At 39.7% G+C, this 21,620-nt stretch overlaps 1 protein-coding gene across 2 annotated transcripts in view; it reads right to left on the bottom strand.

Moving 5' to 3' along the window:
• agbl1 (AGBL carboxypeptidase 1) overlaps positions 1-21,620 on the bottom strand; it is a 746,393-nt gene that overhangs the window by 358,637 nt on the left and 366,136 nt on the right. For both annotated transcript variants that reach the window (XM_078168290.1, XM_078168291.1), the window contains exon 12: positions 13,538-13,736. In XM_078168290.1, coding sequence (XP_078024416.1) covers positions 13,538-13,736 — 199 coding nt within the window. The remainder of the gene's footprint in view (positions 1-13,537; positions 13,737-21,620) is intronic.

The raw sequence follows: 21,620 nt of genomic DNA, 5'->3' as shown, positions 1-21,620 counted from the left end.
TTGAACAATGCAGTAGTATTTATTGAAAGCACAATGTAAGCGGTGCTCATTATAATTGCGCAATAATGTGCTATTTAAATCTTAAAAGATTTAGTCCCCCCCTCCCATTCCTAGTAGTGGTTTAGTCCATCCCACACTCTTTCCAACGGGCGGGGCTAGCAGCTGTTAGTACTTGGCAGCAGTAGCAGAGTGTGGCTTGACCCTGTTGTACCCACATTGCGCATCATGGGGTAAGATGTACACTCACACAGACACAGTTTAACTTATACAAGTTACAACACATCCCATTTACAACAAGCCCCAGGCCCAGGCTGATAATATAAACTGTCTGCAATGGCATACTGGTACCAACGGTAGACTGTGCTACTAAAACACGACGGTACATATGATACCATAATGTTGGAGCACTGTAGTACTACGGTAGGCTACGTCAGGTACCACTACTGTGGGATAAGTTCATAGTCCAATCGCAAGAGGGTAAGTGTCCATGCGCCGTCAAATAACGGCGCGCGCTGGCCACCTGGCACTCAATATGCTGCTGCAGTGGTTTGTATCCAGTGACATTTCAGGTATTAGCTGAGCTATTGAGTATCTTTAAGCAGTGAAAGTTATTATTAACTTATTTTTATTTGTAGGTTAGATTTGTTTATATAGCTACAGTGATTTGTTTTCCACAGAGCTCTATGGTGCGAGCATTTTACTCGCATTTGCGACTAAAAATAGTTTTGTGCGAGCGAAAGAAATCATTCAGTATGGAGTTATATTTGTCTCATTAATAACTGTAAATGCACAGAGGGTGATCTACAGATATTTCTTGATCTGCACCCGTTTCATAATTGTGTGTGAACAGATCGACAATCTGTGTGTAAATGTGTAATCTGTAAATATAAAACACATTCCACAAATACAAAAAATATCTCTGAATACATTAAATTAATTTGCAAATAAATGAAAAGCATTTGTGAATATCTTCCTAATATTTACAACTTTCGAACAGCCATTTGTGAATCGAAAAAAACATTTGTGGATCTCAGTTCTACGCGTGTGGATTTACTTTTTACACACACAGATTTTTGAGATAAACTTTCCGCTAGTCCAAACGAAAATGCACTCCTATCACTCGGCCATCTTCGGATAGCACGTGATCACCCAGCTGATGACGTCATGTCCGCACGTGAAAGTAAGAGCATGCAGTCTTTCTATGAGCTGTTTTTTTTTGTTGTTGTTTTTTTAATAATAATCAGCAATAGGTAATGTGCATTCATTGTTTTATGTTAATGTCATACACTGAGTATTAGTGTGTGTTTATTTGTTCTATGTGTCTGGCACACACTTTTGTATACATTTCTATTTGAGTATGAAAGGCACGGTGGCTTGGCTGCTTCTTCAGTTGGTAGTTATCAGCCAACTTATCCTTTGTATTTTTCATTTATTCTTTCGAGTAGGATTAAAGTCACAAAGCACTTCACATCTTATTATTAGTGTACTCTTACTAATGTAGTTGTAATGTCTGTGCTGACCGTACCATGTTTAGTTAGGTTACATCGTTTCAGTGAGGTTACGTTAACTGTTGTAAGATATGACAAGTGGCAACACTCTGGTTAAGGTCTTTGATAGAACAGCTGTTGGTGCTGGTAGCTCTTTTTGTTTAGAAATGTAATATTGTAGTTGTATTGTTCATTGTTAATATGTAGATTGCACTAAGCTAACGTTAGCTACTGAAATAGCATCTGCTGCCATGGCAACAGTAAACATTTATGTTGCGGGCTGGGGGGACGAAAGCAGGGTGCAGCATTTTATACTTTGTAAATAAACCAAAAGTCAGTACCATCCAACCTGTAAAGAGGGCCACGGTAGAAGATGCTGGTGAATGACATCCAGACATCTCTCCACAACCTTTCAATTCTCGTATAATCAGTACAAAATTATGGGGTTTAAGATTTAGACATTTTCAGCACAGCATTTAAAAGACCATTTTATCGTTAAACAATAATAGAAAATAAATACATCTATTCATAAAATGTTTGTATTCATGAGAATGAATAAAAATACAAAATATAAGTGTACCTACATCTGATCTAACCCATGCAGTCTATGTTCTAACTGCTGAGTTTTCTAGTTTCAATAGAGCCATAAGTCATGATGACACAAAAACACTTTGACCAGTAGATGGCGGTAGCAGGTCTGCTGGTCAAACAAAGACAACTGCCAACTGATTATACATATAGAAAATACCAATTATGCTAAAAACAACAAATGGGGTGCATGATTACAATAAATGCAATGGTAAGTGAAACATGACACAAGTTATCTTTTACAGGTTGGATGGTACTGACTTCTGGTCTATTAACAATGTTTATACCATGGTCTGGGTGAATACTCAATTCTGACTGGCTGCAGGATGTCCGTTAAAAGCAGCTAAAAAGATGTTCCAGTCAAATTGCCTGATGACAGGTTCTAAATTATTGCGCTGGCTCAACTGCTAGTTTGTAATCATGGCAACAGAGAGAGACAACAGATTACAACGGGCATCATGAGTGATTTTATCGTTTCATTTAATTTATTTGGTGAATTTGATCATTTTGATGACTGGGATGCAGAAGAAGAGAGGTTAGAGAATGAAAAGAAAAGGGAGAAACGGCACAAGGAGTGGCGGGTCTACACCAATCACAGCCTCCGGAGCACAGCTGTAGGTCGGCTCTCTAATGCCGGCCTCACACTCGTCAGATCATGACTGTCACAGGACATCGTTGTGAGAGCAGCCTGCAGGCTTATTGGGCTCCGTCAGCGCAGGAGAGACGAGACTGGAGCAACATCTTGCTGTCTCCAAATATCCAAAAAAGCAGTGCTCAATCTGTCAATCTCCGTCCTTCAAATGCCACTATGATGGACATACCCATATCACTTTCAAATTTCACTATCAATGGTAATGTAGCATTTAATTTTAAATAGGAAACAATCGTTAATTTGTTAATGTGTTTATATGATTTAATCTCCACTGCTATACGTTTATGAATTATTTGTTGCAATTAAAAACGATTTCTCAAGTTTTTTTTTTGCACATCATCCTCTGACCACCAGAGTCTGTAACACACAAGCGGTAAGAAGAGCACTGGCTTTCTGAAATAATCATCTTCTGAAAAAAAAAACACGTAACGTTTAGCCATCATCTCACTTCCCTTCACTGATCAGAGTCAGGTGCTGTTTCAGTAGCTAATATTAGCTTAGCGCAATCTACATATTAACAATGAACAATACAACTACAATATTACATTTCTAAACAAAAAGAGCTACCAGCACCAACAGCTGTTCTATCAAAGACCTTAACCAGGGTGTTGCCACTTGTCATATCATACAACAGTTAACGTAACCTCACTGAAACGATGTAACCTAACTAAACACGGTACGGTCAGCACAGACATTACAACTACATTAGTAAGAGTACACTAATAATAAGATGTGAAGTGCTTTGTGACTTTAATCCTACTCGAAAGAATAAATGAAAAATATAAAGGATGAGCTGGCTGATAACTGCCAACTGAAGAAGCAGCCAAGCCACCGTGCCTTTCATACTCAAACAGAAATGTATACAAAAGTGTGTGCCAGATACATAGAACAAATAAACAAACACTAATACTCACTGTATGACATTAACATAAAACAATGAATGCACATTACCTATCGCTGATTATTATTAAAAAACAAACAACAACAACAGCTCATAGAAAGACTGCATGCTCTTACTTTCACATGCGGAAATGACGTTATCAGTTGGGTGATCACGTGCTATCCGAAGCGGAAAGTTTATCTCAAAAATCTGTGTGTGTAAAAAGCAAATCCACACGCGTAGAACTGAGATCCACAAATGTTTTTTCAATTCACATACAAAAGCTGAGTTCACAAATGGCTGTTCTAAAGTTGTAAATGTTAGGAAGACATTCACAAATGCTTTTCATTTATTTGCAAATTAATTTGATGTATTCACAGATACTTTTTGTATTTGTGGAATGTGTTTTATATTTACAGATTACACATTTACACACAGATTGTCGATCTGTTCATACACAATTATGAAACGTGTGCAGATCAAGAAATATCTGTAGATCACCCTCTGTGCATTTACAGTTATTAATTATTATTTGAAAGGAATTGGCAATTAACCAAACTGGAAGAATCTCGTTTAATCTGGGCAGACAGTCTCAAAAAGTATAAGAGGGGCCTCCGCAATGCCAGAGCAAACTATTACTCAGCTTTAATGAAAGAAAATAAGAACAACCCCAGGTTTCTTTTCAGCACTGTAGCCAGGCTGATTGAGAGTCACAGCTCTATTGAGCCTTGTATTCCTTTAGCCCTTAGCAGTGATGATGATTTTATGAGCTTTTTAAATGACAAAATTCTAACTATTAGAGGCAAAATTCATGACCTCCTGTCCTCAGATAGTACCTATCTAACCTCAAACACAGCTGTAAGACCTAATATATATTTAGATTGCTTCTCCCCAATTTCTCTTCAAGAATTGACAGCAGTGATTTCTTCATCTAAATCATCAACGTGTCTCTTAGACCCCATCCCAACTAGGCTACTTAAGGAGGTCTTACCTTTAGTTAACATTCATATATTAGACATGATCAATATGTCCTTATTAACAGGCTATATACCACAGTCTTTTAAGGTAGCTGTAATTAAAACTCTCCTAAAAAAGCCCACCCTGTATCCAGAGGTGTTATTCAACTATAGACCAATATCTAATCTTCCCTTTCTTTCAAAGATCCTTGAGAAAGACCAGCTGTGTGATTTTCTCCATGATATTAATTTATTTGAGGAATTTCAGTCAGGATATAGAGTGCATCATAGCACTGAGACAGCACTAGTTAAAATTACAAATGACCTTCTGATTGCTTCAGACAAAGGACTCGTCTCTGCACTTGTTTTATTAGATCTTAGTGAGGCGTTTGACACAATTGACCATCAAATTCTGCTACAGAGACTGGAACACTTAATTGGCCTAAAAGGTTCTGCACTAAGCTGGTTTCAATCTTATTTATCTGATCATTTTCAGTTTGTTCACGTTCATAATGAATCATCCTTACGTACTAAAGTTTGTTTTGGAGTTCCGCAAGGTTCTGTGTTCGGAACAATCCTATTTACTCTATATATGCTTCATTTAGGTAACATCATTAGAAATCACTCTGTAAATTTCCATTGTTATGCGGATGATACACAGTTGTATTTATTGATGAAGCCAGAAGAAAGTAATCACTTAACTAAACTTCATAACTGCCTTAAAGACATAAAAACCTGGATGAGCACCAATTTCCTGATGTTAAATTCAGACAAAACTGAAGTTATTGTTCTTGGCCCCAAACAACTCAGAGACTCTTTATCGGATGATATAGTTTCTCTAGATGGCATTGCTCTGGCCTCTAGCACTACCGTAAGAAACCTTGGAGTAACATTTGATCAAGATTTGTCCTTTAATTCTCATTTAAACAAACCTCACGGACTGCATTTTTTCATCTGTGTAATATTGCGAAAATTAGGCCTATCCTGACCTGAAAACATGCAGAAAAATTTGTCCAAGCTTTTGTTACGTCAAGGCTGGATTACTGTAACTCTTTATTATCAGGTAGCTCTAGAAATCCTTAAAAACTCTCCAGCTAATTCAGAATGCAGCAGCACATGTACTAACAAGAACTAAGAAACGAAATCATATTTCTCCTGTTTTAGCTTCTCTGCACTGGCTCCCTGTAAAATCCAGAATTGAATTTAAAATCCAACTTATAAAGCTCTAAATGGTCAATCTCCGTCATATCTTAGAGAGCTCATAGTGCCATATTATCCCACCAGAACACTGCGCTCGGAGAATGCAGGGTTACTCGTGGTCCCTAATGTCTCCAAAAGTAGATCAGGAGCCAGAGCCTTCAGCTATCAGGCTCCTCTCCTTTGGAATCATCTTCCTGTTGCGGTCCGGGAGGCAGACACCGTCCCCGCATTTAAGACTAGACTTAAGACGTTCCTCTTTGATAAAGCTTATAGTTAGGGCTGGCTCAGGCTTGCCTTGTACCAGCCCCTAGTTAGGCTGACTTAGGCCTAGTCTGCCGGAGGACCCCCTATAATACACCGGGCACCTTCTCTCCTTCTCTCCTTCTCTCTCTCTCTCTCTCTCTCTCTCGTGTCCTGTTACTGCATCTTGCTAACTCGGCCATTCTGGATATCACTAACTCGGCTTCTTCTCCGGAGTCTTTGTGCTCCACTGTCTCTCAGTTTAACTCGTATGGCAGCGGTGCCTGGATAGTGTGACATGTGTGGTTGTGCTGCTGCCATGGTCCTGCCAGATGCCTTCTGCTGCTGCTGTTATCATTAGTCATACTTCTACTGTTATTATACACATGTGATTATTGTCACATATGTATACTATCAGATATTAATATATACTTCAACATATTGTACCACAGTAACCAGAACTATAATTATAATATTATTACTTTAATTAATGTTGTTGTAAGCTACTGTCATTACCGTCTGTCCTGCATCTCTCTCTGTCTCTGTCTGTCTGTCTGTCTGTCTGTCTGTCTCTCTCTCTCTTTCTGTCTCATTGTGTCATATGGATTACTGTTAATTTATTATGTTGATCTGTTCTACACAACATCTATTGCACGTCTGTCCGTCCTGGAAGAGGGATCCCTCTTCAGTTGCTCTTCCTGAGGTTTCTACCGTTTTTTTTTTCCCTGTTAAAGGGGTCTTTTTGGGGAGTTTTTCCTTATCTGCTGTGAGGGTCCTAAGGACAGAGGGATGTCGTATGCTGTAAAGCCCTGTGAAGCAAATTGTGATTTGTGATATTAGGCTTTATAAATAAAATTGAATTGAAATTCAATGAGACAAATATAACTCCATAATTTAGGAGCTTGTTGTGCGAGTACAAATTTCAACCAGCAGCAGAAACGAAACGCGAGTCCTTCCGGCTGTGGGTTGAACGGGGGTCACAGTCACAGACACAGACAGGAATATATTCCTGTCAAATACGGCGACAGAGAAGTCCAGCTCCAGGTCCAACAATTTCCTCTTCTTGTGTCATGACTGCCCAGAAGTACCTGAACAGCCGAGCCGTGGCGGCACACAGGTATGTGACGTGTCAGAGGACAAATGAGCCATTCACATTTCTCGCTTTGTGGCAGGTAACGGTCCACAAACCTCACCGCACTTTAGGGACTGTTCTTAACTTGTCAGGGGAGGAGGGTGGCTGGTTGATTTTTATTTTATTTATTTATTTTATTTCGATCCCCGCTATGTTAATCATTTATTGATGCCGTTTTTGAAGTATGAATAAGTCAATAAGTAATTTATTCCACTGAAATATCATTGATGTATTATAGAAAAGTGATTTATCTTTTTATAAATGACAAAAGGCACATCTGCCTCATTTTCATTGTGGTATCGTGATACTACTCAGAACCATGATACTTTCACTGGTATCGTACCGTGGGTCCCAATTTTGGTACCATGACAACACTATCTGCAACATTTCTCCTGCATTGTTCAAAAGCGTACTCAATTACGAGTGCTGGTAAGCTAAAAGCTAATGATTAAGCTCAGAGTTTAGTGATAGTCAGAGAGGACAGGAGAGGAAGAAGAGGTAGAGGACAGGACAAGAGCAGTAATATTTATTTTTGTCATTCTAAAAGACTAACTGTCTGGATATTGCTGTCAGAGGTAGTTCAGATTTTACCGACATTTTAGATTTATTTCCAGGAAGGTTTTTATCCAGGTTTATGAATTGTTTTGTCTCCAAAGAAAAAGTAGCCTCTTTTTAGTGTTGACTGTTCTGTCCTAGATTTTTGAGTTATTGCCTTGATATATGTTCAGTTACCTAGTAGACATCTACTTTGTTTTTAAAACAGATTTTTTTCATTTCTGAGTCAAATGTTGCAGTCTCTGTCAATCTCCAATTAAATCATCACAACTTAATGAATTTGTACATGTGTACATGTTAATTTGATTTCAATCATTTTGTTTTAAATCTGGACATGTGCAGGTGGACTCAGCCAGTGCTAAGAAAGGTCCTATGCCTGCCTGTTGTAGACAGTCTACAACTTTTTTTTCCTTGTCCCCCCCGGAATTATTCTCTAAAATTTTACTGTTTATTGTCCCCCCAACTATGAAATTGGATTTTCGCCCCTGACCCCATATCGATGAGGCTGTCAGTCAGTCAGTGAGAGATCACAGGCTGAAATTGGCATTTCATCCTCATATGCAGCCACAACGACAGTCAAGCTGCACGTAGCCTGCAGAGTTTAACTGAAAAGGAGTGAAGTACTTTCACTAACGCGACGTAATGTGGTCCTGTTTATCTTGGAAGGTGAGAGAGCTCGAAAAACCTAATTAGCATTAACATGAACCTTTTCATTCCCTCTGAATGGGTGAGTGTTTCCATCTGAATAGGTTTCCCAGTCACTCAGGTCGTCACACTAAGTGGGCTATACAAACTTTTGATACGAACATTTAACAAAAACATCGTCACTGTCGATGTCTGAACTACCTCGTAAAAGGGTGGCAGAAAGCAAGAAAGCCTTGCCACCCCTGCTGCCACCCCAGTTGGCAGTAACAAATTCAAAGAAAAGTTATGACCAATTTACGAGCGCGAATCTCCCATGTCTGACTGCAGTGAATGCAGCACGAGATGACGCCAGAGCGGCAAGAGACCGCTTTGTTTGGAAAAGCCGGGAGTCGGAGGAAAGGAGACACAGGAGGAAAAAGGTAAAAACTGATTAACTATCTATCAAGAAATAAAATAATAATGAAAGCACAGTGTGATGCTGATTTTGAGATGAGGAAAATTAGGTTGAAGACCGTTATTTCGCTAACTATACATGTAATGTTAGCTAGGTATGACGTTAGTTCTGTGTAAAGTAGGCTACAAAAGCTAATATTGATTCAACGTCAGTCAAGGAAAACATTTGTTGGGATTCACAGGACCACAGATGATTTATCATTTGATAAAATCTAAACTGGAGATTTAAAGGCTTTTTCCTCTGCATGCTCTTTGTTCTCCAAACAAAGAGAGCTATGTGACACCATCTCCACAGGAGGTCTCACCTCACACCTCAGTGAGACTCAAGTCCCAAAACTTGATTGGACAGGACCTTTACAGTGACATGTGACTCTGATGTCACAGGCATCTGTAGATCTGTGCTCCCTTCAAGCCTTTTCTCTCTCTTGCTCCAGCTGTTGAGCAGTGGACACCTCTTTCCAGCTGGGCCTGGAACAGCAGAGGCCCAGACCCTTGCGCCACAGCCCCAAACCACTAACGGGAGGGCAACTGATCACAGACTCTCTTGAAACACAAGGTTTGCAACCAGCTTTCCAGCAACAAGGAACTAAGTGAGTTAGCACCCAGCGTCTAACTCTGCTAAACCCTGAGCGACCAGCTTCCTCAGAGTTTCACCTTTGGAACAAAGGACCCAACAAAGACTGCACTTGGAACCATCTTCCCAGCCATCTTCTGCCGGCTAACAAAGCAGCACACCACTAAGTGACTTTTTCTCCCATCCATTCAAGGATCGGTAACGTAACAACTGGGCATAGCTTATCACAGCTTTACAGGCTAAGCAAGACTATTTAACTTGTTGTATGTGATTTGATGCTGTTCATTGAGTTATTGTTGTGATTGTTTGCAGTTAGGTCATTGATTAGTTGGCTTCGCCAAAGCTAAGTGTTTAGTTTGCTAATACTGTTCACAAACAGATTCTTGCATACAACTAAACAATCTCTGCACTAATCCAGACCGTTTGCAACATACGTCACATTGACACAGACTCATTAACAAATAGACTTTCACCAGAGCTACACCCAAACAGACATCTCAAAGTTCCCGCTTCTTTTCCTTTGTCTTTGTCCTGACCACACGGTCAGACAAACACCTCCCCCGACCTGAAGCCAGCCTTGATTCAGCCATTTTGGTAGTTCTCTGTTGTCAGCTATTTTGTTTTGTAGGCCAAACGGCTCTTTGATTACAACACCCGCCTTTGTCTTTCTCTTCTTTCTCTCTCTCACACACACATACACACACACATATACACACCAAGCTTGTATATAGTTAGTTAGAATTTGTGTGTTTTGGTTTGCTTTGCTAGTTGTGAATAAATATAATTCTTTGGAATCATACCTGCTGTCTGTTTAATGTTGCACAAGAGTGAATGAATAGTCAGCCTCTGCTGCGTCAAGAACTCCAAAGTCCTTCAGGCGTTACTGTTGTTACTGTCATTCATTTTATTATTAATCAAAACTCCAAATTAATAGTTTAGCGTATTTTATGAGACTGATATCTTTAACTGGCTATCATTTTTCCCTTTACGGGAATGGTGCCCCGCAAGGTGATTTAATGTTAATTAAGTCACATTATTTAAATGATGGGGATGAGGGCTGTGTGAGTGCGCGTGCTGGTGTGTATGAGCGAGCTGGAGAAGAGAGCAGCAGTGCATGGTTTGAGCTAACGTTACAGCTAAGTCCTTGTTTTGTTGGTTGTTTTGGCGTGGTTACGGCCAACAGTAACCCGTACTGTGGATTAATAAATGGTGGTTTGCCGAATAACCGCATCATCCTTCCACATGTCCTGGCGGACGCTACAATATGAATAAGAACAACAAATGACAAAAAGGGACATTTTACTATAAGGTGCATTTAAGAGACATTGCTTAGACTTCTTCAAATAAATATAAATATTCATGTTTGCTTGAATATGAATAATTGGGGAAACTTGTAAGTGAGAAAGTGTGATGAGATGGGGACAGAGTTTTAATATGCTCAGGTTAAATTCCAAAATTAAACAAATGAACCTAAAAATACTCTCCCAGGCTAAAATTTTAGTGTGTGTTAACACAGTCTGATGGTTATAACTAATCAATGACAGTTCCAAATTGATTATGTTTTTACTAGTTGTTATATTATATAATTAGTTCAGATGTAATGCAGTTTGAATCTTTCCTCCCCTCCATCTTCTAGACGTATCCAAGTCCAGGGTGCCAGTGCAGTCAAAGCGAGAGAGTTTCCCTAAGACCCTCCAGGGAGGAGCCAGGAGAAGCTTCTGCAGCGACTGGTACAAATCTTATCCCTGGCTAGAATACTCGCAAACATCAATTATCTGTGAGCCTTTTTGTGTAATTTGTTGATACAGCAGCTCAGATTTACATGCATGAAATGTCCCTTTCATGGCACCTTAACTGTTGTGAATGCTGTATATACTGTACTGTATTTCTCATCACTTTATCAGTTAAAACCTCATCTGTCAAAAAAATGTTCAAGCTACTGAGGGACAAATGGGGAGAATGTGTGTTCTGAGTAAACAATAAAAGCCATGTCCAGTACCTTGTTTGAGTGCCGTGACCCATTTATTTCCACAGTATATTTATGCTCACCATAGTACAGCTCAGTCCATAGATCTTCATGGGTAAGTTTTTCTTTGGATAGTTTCTTCTTGTACAAATGCTGCCTGCAACACTGCTACTCTGACACAGTCAAAAACTGTTTGCTTCCTCTCTCACACATCTGCCACTTATTACCTGTGTCTTACCTTAATGCCTTTCCTGTGATAATGCCCCACCTACAGTAGTGTTACCATACTTCTGTCTCCTATTAAGTGAGATCACATTGTATGGTCTCTTATTCCTAATATGAACTGTTTCACATGAAACCTCAAATGCAAGACATTGATTGCATGAAATTAAGTTTGTCTGTATGAGTTTGTAAATGGCAGCCCGTGCTGTTATGTAGTGTGTACTCTTTCTCATCAAACTGTGATAACTGTGATTAAATTTAGTATATATATACGTCTGCCATATGTTGCCACCCCTCAAAAAGTTTCCTGCCCCCCTTTCGCCATCCCATAAATATTTTTCTAGATCTGCCCCTGAAACCAAATAAATGATTTTGTCTCTTAATTAATGTTAATGTAATTAATTTAAGTGTCTTAATGAGCAACTTTTTTGAAATGATTTAAATAATTATTTTCAGGCATTAAGTTATTTTCAGAATGTTTCTCATTATTCTGAGAGACTGACTCAATATTTTCAGATAGGGGAGACCTGGGCCAATTGTAACAAAATTTTAGGTTTTCCTTAATAACTAATGGGTTTATAACACTGATGCTGCAGCAGATAAAGGTGCTCATTTTAATAACTTAAATACTGCTGGGTGGCTTATTGTAACCTGTAATAATATAACCGAGCAACAAATTTATATTATTGTACAAAAGTACTGTAACTAATAGGCCAAACTAAATCTATAAAATAAAAATAGTGCAATAAAAGTGTAATATTCGCATCTGAGACAGTGGAGTAGATTAATAATGTAGCATAGAATGGAAATACTACCAGGCAAAGTACAAGCACCTCTAAATCTTTGTTAGTTTTTGTGTTTCTGTGAGGGAAGCACCATCTCATAGTGACACCTTGTAATTGAATAAATGGGCGTGTTACAGTGGAATCAAGGCACACCCCCAGAAAGGTGGGTGGAATGGTATTTGGCTGGAAGTTGGCAGGCTTCCAGAAGGCTTTCGAATGGCGTAAGAAATGTGAAGTGGCTGCATCTGTAGCTTATACTGGAGTTATGCTATGTAGCGTGTGAAATAGAGTATGGTGAATGTGCTGGGAAAGATAGTATCGGAACGGACACTACCTGGAGCTCGCATTAATGGTGCCTGGGTTTGTTGAAGGCGGCAGTGTTGTTTGGGCTGAGAAAGCCATGTGTAAGGTAAGGTAAAGGTTGTTGGGTTGGTGTGGGGAGCAGTGACAGCTGGCATTAGGGGACTGTCTCTGGGATGCCAGAGATCACTGTCTAGCCTCCTGGAGGTGTCGTGGGAACAACTAGATGAAAAACTGGTGAAAGAAGGTTCCAACCTGATAACCCCAAAGACGTGTTAGTTATCACTGCTCACTGGTCTGTATAGTTAAGCCTTGCCATAATAGCTTATCATAGGGCTTAGGAGGTTATTCACTAAGCGCTGATCCTTTCTCTAGAGCACAAATTTCTTGTGTTTATTCATACATGAGGTGTTCTGGGCACATCCAACTGGTATGAGGCCCCTGGGCAGACTCAGAACATGCTGGGGGGATTATAAATCTTATCTGGCCAAGGAACACCTTGGGAAACCCCAAGAGGAGCTGGAGAGTGTTGCTGGGGAGAGGGATGTCAAGAGTACCTTGCTCAGCCTGCTGCCCCCTCAACCTGGCCTCTGATAAGTGGATGGAAATAGATGAATGGTTTGATGGATGGATGGTATCTTTCAATACAGTGCAATAAAATGTCATTACCAGGAGAAAGTAATAAAGCACAGCTTAATACAGTAGTTGCTTTGCTCTTCACATGTGACACTAATGGAGAATGCTCCGCAAGCCATTTGCATGTGGGACTGAGAAATCTTTTCATCCTAAAAGAAGTTATTATGTTTTTGTCTCACTGTTACTATGTTAGATATTCAGTGTGCCATCTTTGTTGAAGTATTTCAGATCTAACTAACTTTTTTTTAACAAATGCACTAACTGACCTGGTTTGTATCCTTCTGGTTCCGCCTCTGAGTAAGACCTTGAAGAGGAGGTGAACAAATCGCTGTTGGCATTACACCTCCTTCTGTCCCTCCTGGAGGAGTGGAAAGGGCATCTGTTGAGCAGCAAAGCTTCCTCATCTGATGAAGATGCTGATGATGCTGTCGTGTGCTCGTCTGGCTCAGAACTTAAATCCAGCTCCTGTAAGACACAGATGTTGGTTTACAGTCATGTGACTTGCACAAAGGCCTGCATGTCTTCAACAGCTGCTAAAACACCAGCTTCATGCCTCATGCTTGATTTAGTGGACTTTAAACAGACATGTGGACAGTCCAAATAAATGTATCATTGTGTCTGAAGAAGCAGCATGTAAAAAAAATATCAACTCATAGCACATAGTGTACAAGACACTTGAATTTTTTTTAGGAAATAACCAGAAAACTACAACTATTGAGGAAACAGTACCAACATGGCTTTTATCTAAATAAGTAAAAAAAAAAAAAAAAAAAAAAAAAAAGAATGGGTTACAGTTCTGGTGTAGTGGTTGGTTCACAGTTATGAGTTATAGTTAGTTATTATGAGTAATCTTCAAAGAGAACATTGTTAAAAGCAGAATTAGAATGCTCTAATTCATAGCCATCATACTTTAATCATACTTCAGCTTTCTGTTTGTTGACCTTTCAGGAGAAAGCAAGCATTTAGATTCAGTGAGGTGCAAATCTCTTGTGTCACTTTGAAAAACTGATTAAACCTACCGGAAAGGAAAAAGACGTAGTAATTTTGACAACATCAAAATGAGGCTACTCAAAAGGTCCATAAAATCATGATTTTATTTTGGACGCTGTCATACTTCCATAAAGCTTTAAAGCATCTTTATATACGTTGTTACTTATATGCTTACTAGGATTGTAACAATACATGTATTTGTATGGAATTGTTTGGAATGAGGCTTTCAATTCGGTACGCATTACATACTGAAAAATATATTAAAGTATTCTATTACATTTGAAAATAATATATACAGCTTAAAGCAACACTTACCTTTCTGGAAATTTTGCACTTTTCTTTGTTTAGGTTAAAATGCTATTAATAAGCTGATGGCACACTGAAATGTAAGTGAATTCCACCAGAAATAAAAACTCATAATTACACCATTCTCATATGGTTCTAAGAAAACTCCGACAAATCATTGCATTCGGACCTGTCTGCCATCCCCATGTGGAGGCCTCCGACTGACGTAACCACTTGTGTAACACCCCCACCCCGGAGTCTGTGAGACAACAAATAGGCTAGTAACAGGGACGCTTGTGGATATAAACTAGTAACAGGGACGCTTGTGGATAAAAACTATAAACATGGTGCAACAAGAAGTAAATTCTTCAGCGCAATACAGTCGCGAGTTTCTAACAGACATTAGAAACCACTGCAGAGATCTAACGCTACAACCGAGAGAGCTCAGGATGTGTAGCAAGCTTGGCCTGCTACGTCGAGCTGGCCCTGACATGACCATGGTTTCGCCTGGAGCTGTCCCAACGGGGAGCTTGCTGGACACGAAAATGGATTACAGCCGACTGTGGAGATCCACTCACTGAGGACTGAGGGACTGCTGCGTCCTTGTGTTCACTGAGACATGGATGAATGGTTACATATCAGGCTCCGGTGTTGAGCTAATGGGGCTAACATAGTGTTGTTTTTGGCGGCCTGTTTTAATTTTAGTTTTAGTCTAGTCTTTGTGTCAAACTGTCATTTTAGTTTTTATTAGTTTTAGTCATGTTCATACTCTTTTTTGTCTAGTCAAGTTTCAGTCAACTAAAAGTCTGAGCATTTTAGTCTTATTTTAGTCAGAATAATCCATGACTATTTTCGTCTCGTTTTAGTCGACGAAAACTGATGACATTTTAGTCTAGTTTTAGTCAATGAAAATTGTATTTTAGTCTCTTTTTAGTAATGCAATTCTATTATACCCAGTCAATATAGTATAAGTACCTAGTATAGTATAACCAAACCAAAATTTTCTTTTCTAAATTAGCTCCTAGTTAGAGCTGAATATATATTTATTTATACACCAGTTCGTTCTGACCGAGTAATTTGATTGGACGAGAGGCATTCCGTGAGTGATGATACAGAGTATAACATCACTGGGACTTGTAACAGTAAAATCACTCCGGTCACAGGTGTTATAAGTAAGGGATAATGTATAATGAGCCGGTGAATACTGGGAAAATAACTTCCAACAGGGGAATAGAACCCCGACGCGCAGTTGCCTCTGAGCAACTCTGAGCATTGTCAGGGCAGCGTCCCTAGCAACGCTGGGCTACATAGCAACGGTCATTACACAGTAATATCAGACTTCTGAATGCCATGACTGACCAATAAGAATACAGCATTTAATAGAGCCGTGTAATAAATATAAATACAGCCGTTAATTAACCAACTATCACACTCGCTACATTGACACAAACTGACACTAGCGTTACACCAAGAAGATGGATATTTTCCCCAAATTTACATTTGAATTAAATTATGAGAGGTCATCAGGAGAGGACGAGGAAAAGGAAAGCCAGGAATCTTCTGTGCAGACCTCCGGGTGTGTTTGTGTTACATCAGCCGACTTCGACAAACTGGAGAGGAGCAAAAATTAAGCGAAAACGGTCAGGAATTATCAATGATCATCTGATGAGGTACTGATGAGGATGAGGGAGAGTGGAAGCTGAATCCGACTGTGCCAACATCCAGGTTTGCCAACGTTTCATCAGCTGAACTGGATGAAGTTACACAGCTGCAGATCAATGTAAATACAAAGTAGCTTGTGAGTTCCTGGTGTGTGTGCCACGTTGCCTGGCAACAGACTGGGGGAAATGTTTGTTTTTCGCGGAGCTATAAAACATCCTTAATTTATTTCATCACCTTTTGTTAACATTTCCTTACTCAGCATTGCTGTTTAAGCTTTTGTTGAACTGTTGTATAAAAGCAATATCACATGAGAGCGAGTGATGTTGTACTGTATATCGTCATGGCTGCAATCCGTCTGCGCAGTGCGACGCACAGCCTAGGAAACAGAAATACTGCAAAAATAATAATAATAACGCGACCAAACATTATAACGTTATTTCGTCTTGTCTCGTTTTGGTCAACAAAAATGAAGAGACATTTTAGCAGAGGTTTTATTTTGTAAACCACATTTAGTCTCGTTTTTATTCGTCAATAATATTGCATTATATATTTAATTATAGTTATCGTCACATGACCACCATTTACGTTGCGTCGCGTCTCGTTTTCGTCACATGATAAAGGTTCATTGACGACAGAGATGGGGACTTGAGTCATTTTGACTTGGACTCGAGTCGACTCGAGTCGCTGTTTTGATGACTTGTGACTTGACAAAAAATAAAAGACTTGAGACTTGACTCGGACTTGGAAGTTAAAGACTCGAGGCTTGACTTGAGACACGATGACTTGAATGACTTGAGTGTTATTCACATAATGTTTTCAGTTTGAATATAAAATTAATAAATTAATTTAGAAAATAATGTTGATTACCCGGTAGGAGCGCAGGCTGAGAATGGCGTTGTCATGATTGGATCACTACCCTGTCAATCAGTCATGCCCTCTCTATGTACCTTATGTGTTTATTGGAGAAACAGGCCCTCCTATATCAGATAGGCATCAACATGTCAGCGGGAGGGGTACCGAGAGTCATCATCTTCGGCTTTCGGAATTACCATTATGACGGCAAAAGACGAACAGCACAGTGCAAGACATGCACCATAAACATCTTGGACAGCCAGACGACAACTTCAAAATTTGTTTGTCATTTGAAGAGCCATTCTGCCCAGTAAGTGCTTGTCAATTAGCTAATATTATCTGGTTCGTCGGTAGTTAGCTATCGTTAGCTGGATACGATACAGGGGTGGGGGGTCGGTTGTTTTTTAATTTATTTGCTAAAATTAACCCCAGAAAACGTGAGCGAACATTCCGACCGGTTCATCACAAGACCACCTGTACGTTAACAAGCAACACAGGGTTAAATGAGCTAAATGGGTGATTTCGGCCGCTGCCTTGGTTAGTGTGTGTGTGTGTGTGTGTGTGTGTGTGTGTGCGCGCGCGCGTGTGACAGTTACTTATATCTTGTCTTTTCACTTTATTAAGATCAGATTCTGCAGGTAAAATTACAATAATAAGGTGACTTGACTTGGACTTGGACTTGACTTGACCTATTACAGGACTTGACTTGACTTGACTTGACATAACCTGTGACTTGACTTGACTTGACTTGCCCAAGAAAAAAATGACTTGGGACTTACTTGAGACTTGAGGGTTAAGACTTGAGACTTACTTGAGACTTGCACATGTGTGACTTGGTTCCATCTCTGGTTGACGACAATATTTAGTCATACTTTTCGTTGACAAAAGCAACACTAGGCTAACACCACATAGAGCAGACAGGGAGGCTGCATCATCTGGTAAGCTCCGGCAATATACACAAACAATTCATGGTGCTGTGATGTGAAGAGATCTTCCAGTTCTGCTCTCAGGGTGTGGAGTTTTTGACTGTGAAGTGTTGACCCTTTTCATCTTACTATTGCACTATATGTTCTTTCTCATAGGGATGTCACGATACCAAAAATTCAGTAGTCGGTGCCGATACCAGTAAAATTACACGATTCTTGATACCAAAGTCGATACCATGGTAAAAAAAAAATAAAAAAATAAAAAATTAAAAAATCCTAAGATCCCATGTGCTTAAACAAGAAATACTTTATTAAAATATTTGCATATAAAATAACGTCTCTATCAACAGATTGATATTACTTATATTTTTCCTTTTTCATTTTTCCTCTTTACCTATTTTTTGTTGTAAAAAACATTGATCAACATCCGCAATAAACTCAATAAACTATTTAAATATTTACTATTTAAATCACGCTGACAGATTTTGAGCCAACCACAAGAATGTGTGGAATTTCGTCGGCTTTACTGTTTGTCCTGTCCAGGTGCAAACAGCGTTTTTTAACATCCGTGGTCCAGTTGTGGAAAAATCAAACGTCCCAGTACAATAAATCAAATGCACCCCAAGCGCTGTGTTTCGGAAGTAGACGGGCATACGCGCTGTTCTCTGTGTTGTTGAAATTAAACAAAATAATATGGAACATATCTGCTTATTATGCTACTGATTTTAATTGGGATATTTTTTGATGACCTGAATGACATTGTCTCGAAGGCTGGGCTCACAGGAGACCACTGGACTCTCTCCCAGGGGAGGGGCTGGGGGAGAGAGGGAGATGTCCGGAGTCCGGACAAAGCTCCGCACGGAGCACGGATGGTTCGGAAGCAATTTGGAACGAGTTAAAAGCGAATTTATAAACAGACAAAGTGGTGTTTAAAACTGCATATACTGCTAGCAGATCTATTTTCTGGCCTAAAGTGCAGCCGTGACTGGTTCTGAATGTGGTCTTCAGCAGGCAGCCACTCTCTCCTCTTCCTCGTCACCTCCTCGCTCTGAATGTAGGGATGGACTGTTACGCTACATGGCGTATACTGCCCCCATCAGTTCCAGAAAAGTCATAGCACCGATCCTTAACGCTGGTATCGTTTTTTCCATTTTTTCAAAAAAATGAGTATCACTAGGTTTTTTTCAAAAGGTATCACAAGTATCGGTTCTCATGACGTCACTACTTTCTTACATGTTGCACAAATTGTTTTCAAATGTTTTGTTTCTTTTTGCTTGGGGTATGTGAAATTTCATTTTGTGTTTGTGCTGCACATAAAAATAACAAATAAAGAAGTTCAGTTCAATTCATAACATTATATATGACAACACAGCATCCAGTTGCTAATGGCTAATGTTAGCCTACTGTAGCATAGCCTCTGAAACATTAATGTTATCCTCGTTCTATGTTTCCACTTACTAGTAACGTTAACGCTACTATCTACCTTGAGCACTGTAACCTTATTCTAAAACTCATCAGTCATCACTGACTCCGGTTGAGTTTTACAACTCCAGGGTTGCGTTTGACTGTCTTGATTGTAAAGTTACACTCACTCTCCTCTTCCGTGTATCTAACGTTACCTTGCCAACGCCTACGTCTATCATAGACGTAATGAGGATGTAATGGAGGACGGGTGAGTAGACCTTTGGAGGGAGGTGGAGGTGCAGGAGGAGGGGGATGGGACTTTGGAGGGAGATGAGAGTTGTGGATGTTCAAATTTTTTCTCAGTGGTGTGTGAAATGCAAGAAAGGTAAGAGTTGCTTTAAACTGTGCTTGATATAATGTTCTCATTGCCACTACGCTCAACAAGGCAGCCCACAGGATGGAACAGGCGACATGCTGTTTGCCCCTCCAACCCCCAAACGAGAACATTCAACTCCACTGGGAGGCAGCTACGCTAAGCTAGCTTGTTGTAAGATGGTTAGTAACGACATTACGTGGTTGGAGTACTCCTGGTTTTGCTGTGAAACTTGAGGGCAATGGTGAGGAAGTGGTGGATCAAAAAGCAACAGCACACACCAAGCCAAAAAATGAGCCGCCGCGCAGCTAAAGACACTCTTTAGCAGCTAACCCAGTAGCACAGTAACATACACGACTCCAAAGCCTAAGCACAAGCTGCTGCACAGCGACAGATTCTTGTCAGCAGCCAAGCCAGTAGCACGTCTGTGGTTGCACAGCACAAACCCTCTAAAGTAGGGAACGAGAGCCGCTGTGTGGCTATAGTCTCTTGTTCACTGGCTAACATTAACACAAAGCACAGTGAGCAGTAACTGTCAGTAGGCTGGGTAGCCAATTTGGAATCAAGACTGAAAGGTTTGTCAGTGACGGCTATTTAGCTTAAGTGTTTATATGACTGTAGCATTTAACAGAGATGATTATTTGCTCGTTTATTAGACTGAAACAGCTTAGACAGCTCATGGGACATAATGAACTCACCACTTGTGGGCAAAAGAATTTACACTGATACTCAGCACTCTTATGTCAAATTCTAGACACAAAAATAGTGAAAACCAACAGTCTGACTGCACAGTCCATTGTCATTGACTGATTAATTGGCAATGGTGATTTATATTATTGTGGCTTATTTGGTATGAATACAGTCCATCTGATGCTTGTTTTGTAAATGTTTTTCACTGTTTCATCACTACTGCAAATGCAACTGTAGCCAGTATCTCACTGTCACTATTCATTCACATTTTAAGAGGTACAAATTATATTCACCCTACAAAATAAGCCCGAAAAAACAAAAATCAGAACGGAATTACAGAGAGTTGTTGCAGAGAGATGAACACTGTCTCATCTAGTTGCATTGGTGTGAACCGGCAGATTTTTAGAATGTTGCAGAACGGTGCAGTGCAAGTGGTTGCCTGTTTCAACTCATCCCGTTGTTGGGAACATAAATTCTGGTTTCACACGGAGGCACCAAAATGTTGGGGTCAACACATTAGGCCTCACCAAGGGACACCAAATATGTTGGGATTTAATTGGCTATCGGAAATAATTAACAATTATTATTAATAACTAATAATTATGTTAAATAATGTGACTTAATTAACATCAAATCACCTCGTGGAAAAATGATAGCCAGTTAAAGATATCAGTCTCATAAAATAGGCTAAACTATTAATTTGGAGTTTGATTAATAATTAAATTAATGACAACAACCAAAATTAACAGTAACACCTGAAGGATTTCGGAGTTCTTGATGCAGCAGAGGTTGACTATTCATTCACTCTTGTGCAACATTAAACAGACAGAAGGTATGATTCCAAAGAATTATATTTATTCACAAACTAGCAAAGCAAACCAAAACACACAAATTCTAACTAACTATATACAAGCTTGGTGTGTATGTGTGTGTGTTTGTGTGAGTGAGAGAGAGAGAGAGAGAGAGAGAGAGAGAAAGAAAGAAAGAAAGAAGAGAAAGACAAAGGTGGGTGTGGTGATCAAAGAGCCGTTTGGTCTACAAAACAAAATGGCCGACAACAGGGAATTAAAGATGACCGAATCAAAGTTGGCTTCAGGTCGGGGAAGGTGTTTATCTGACCGTGTGGTCAGGACAAAGACAAAGGAAAAGAAGCGGGAACTTTGAGAT

Source organism: Epinephelus lanceolatus, chromosome 5 (genome assembly GCF_041903045.1).
Source record: "Epinephelus lanceolatus isolate andai-2023 chromosome 5, ASM4190304v1, whole genome shotgun sequence".
NCBI classification, from domain to species: domain Eukaryota; kingdom Metazoa; phylum Chordata; class Actinopteri; order Perciformes; family Serranidae; genus Epinephelus; species Epinephelus lanceolatus.
The sequence above is the reverse complement of the archived record's forward strand: the minus strand, read 5'-3'. Positions and strand labels throughout refer to the sequence as shown.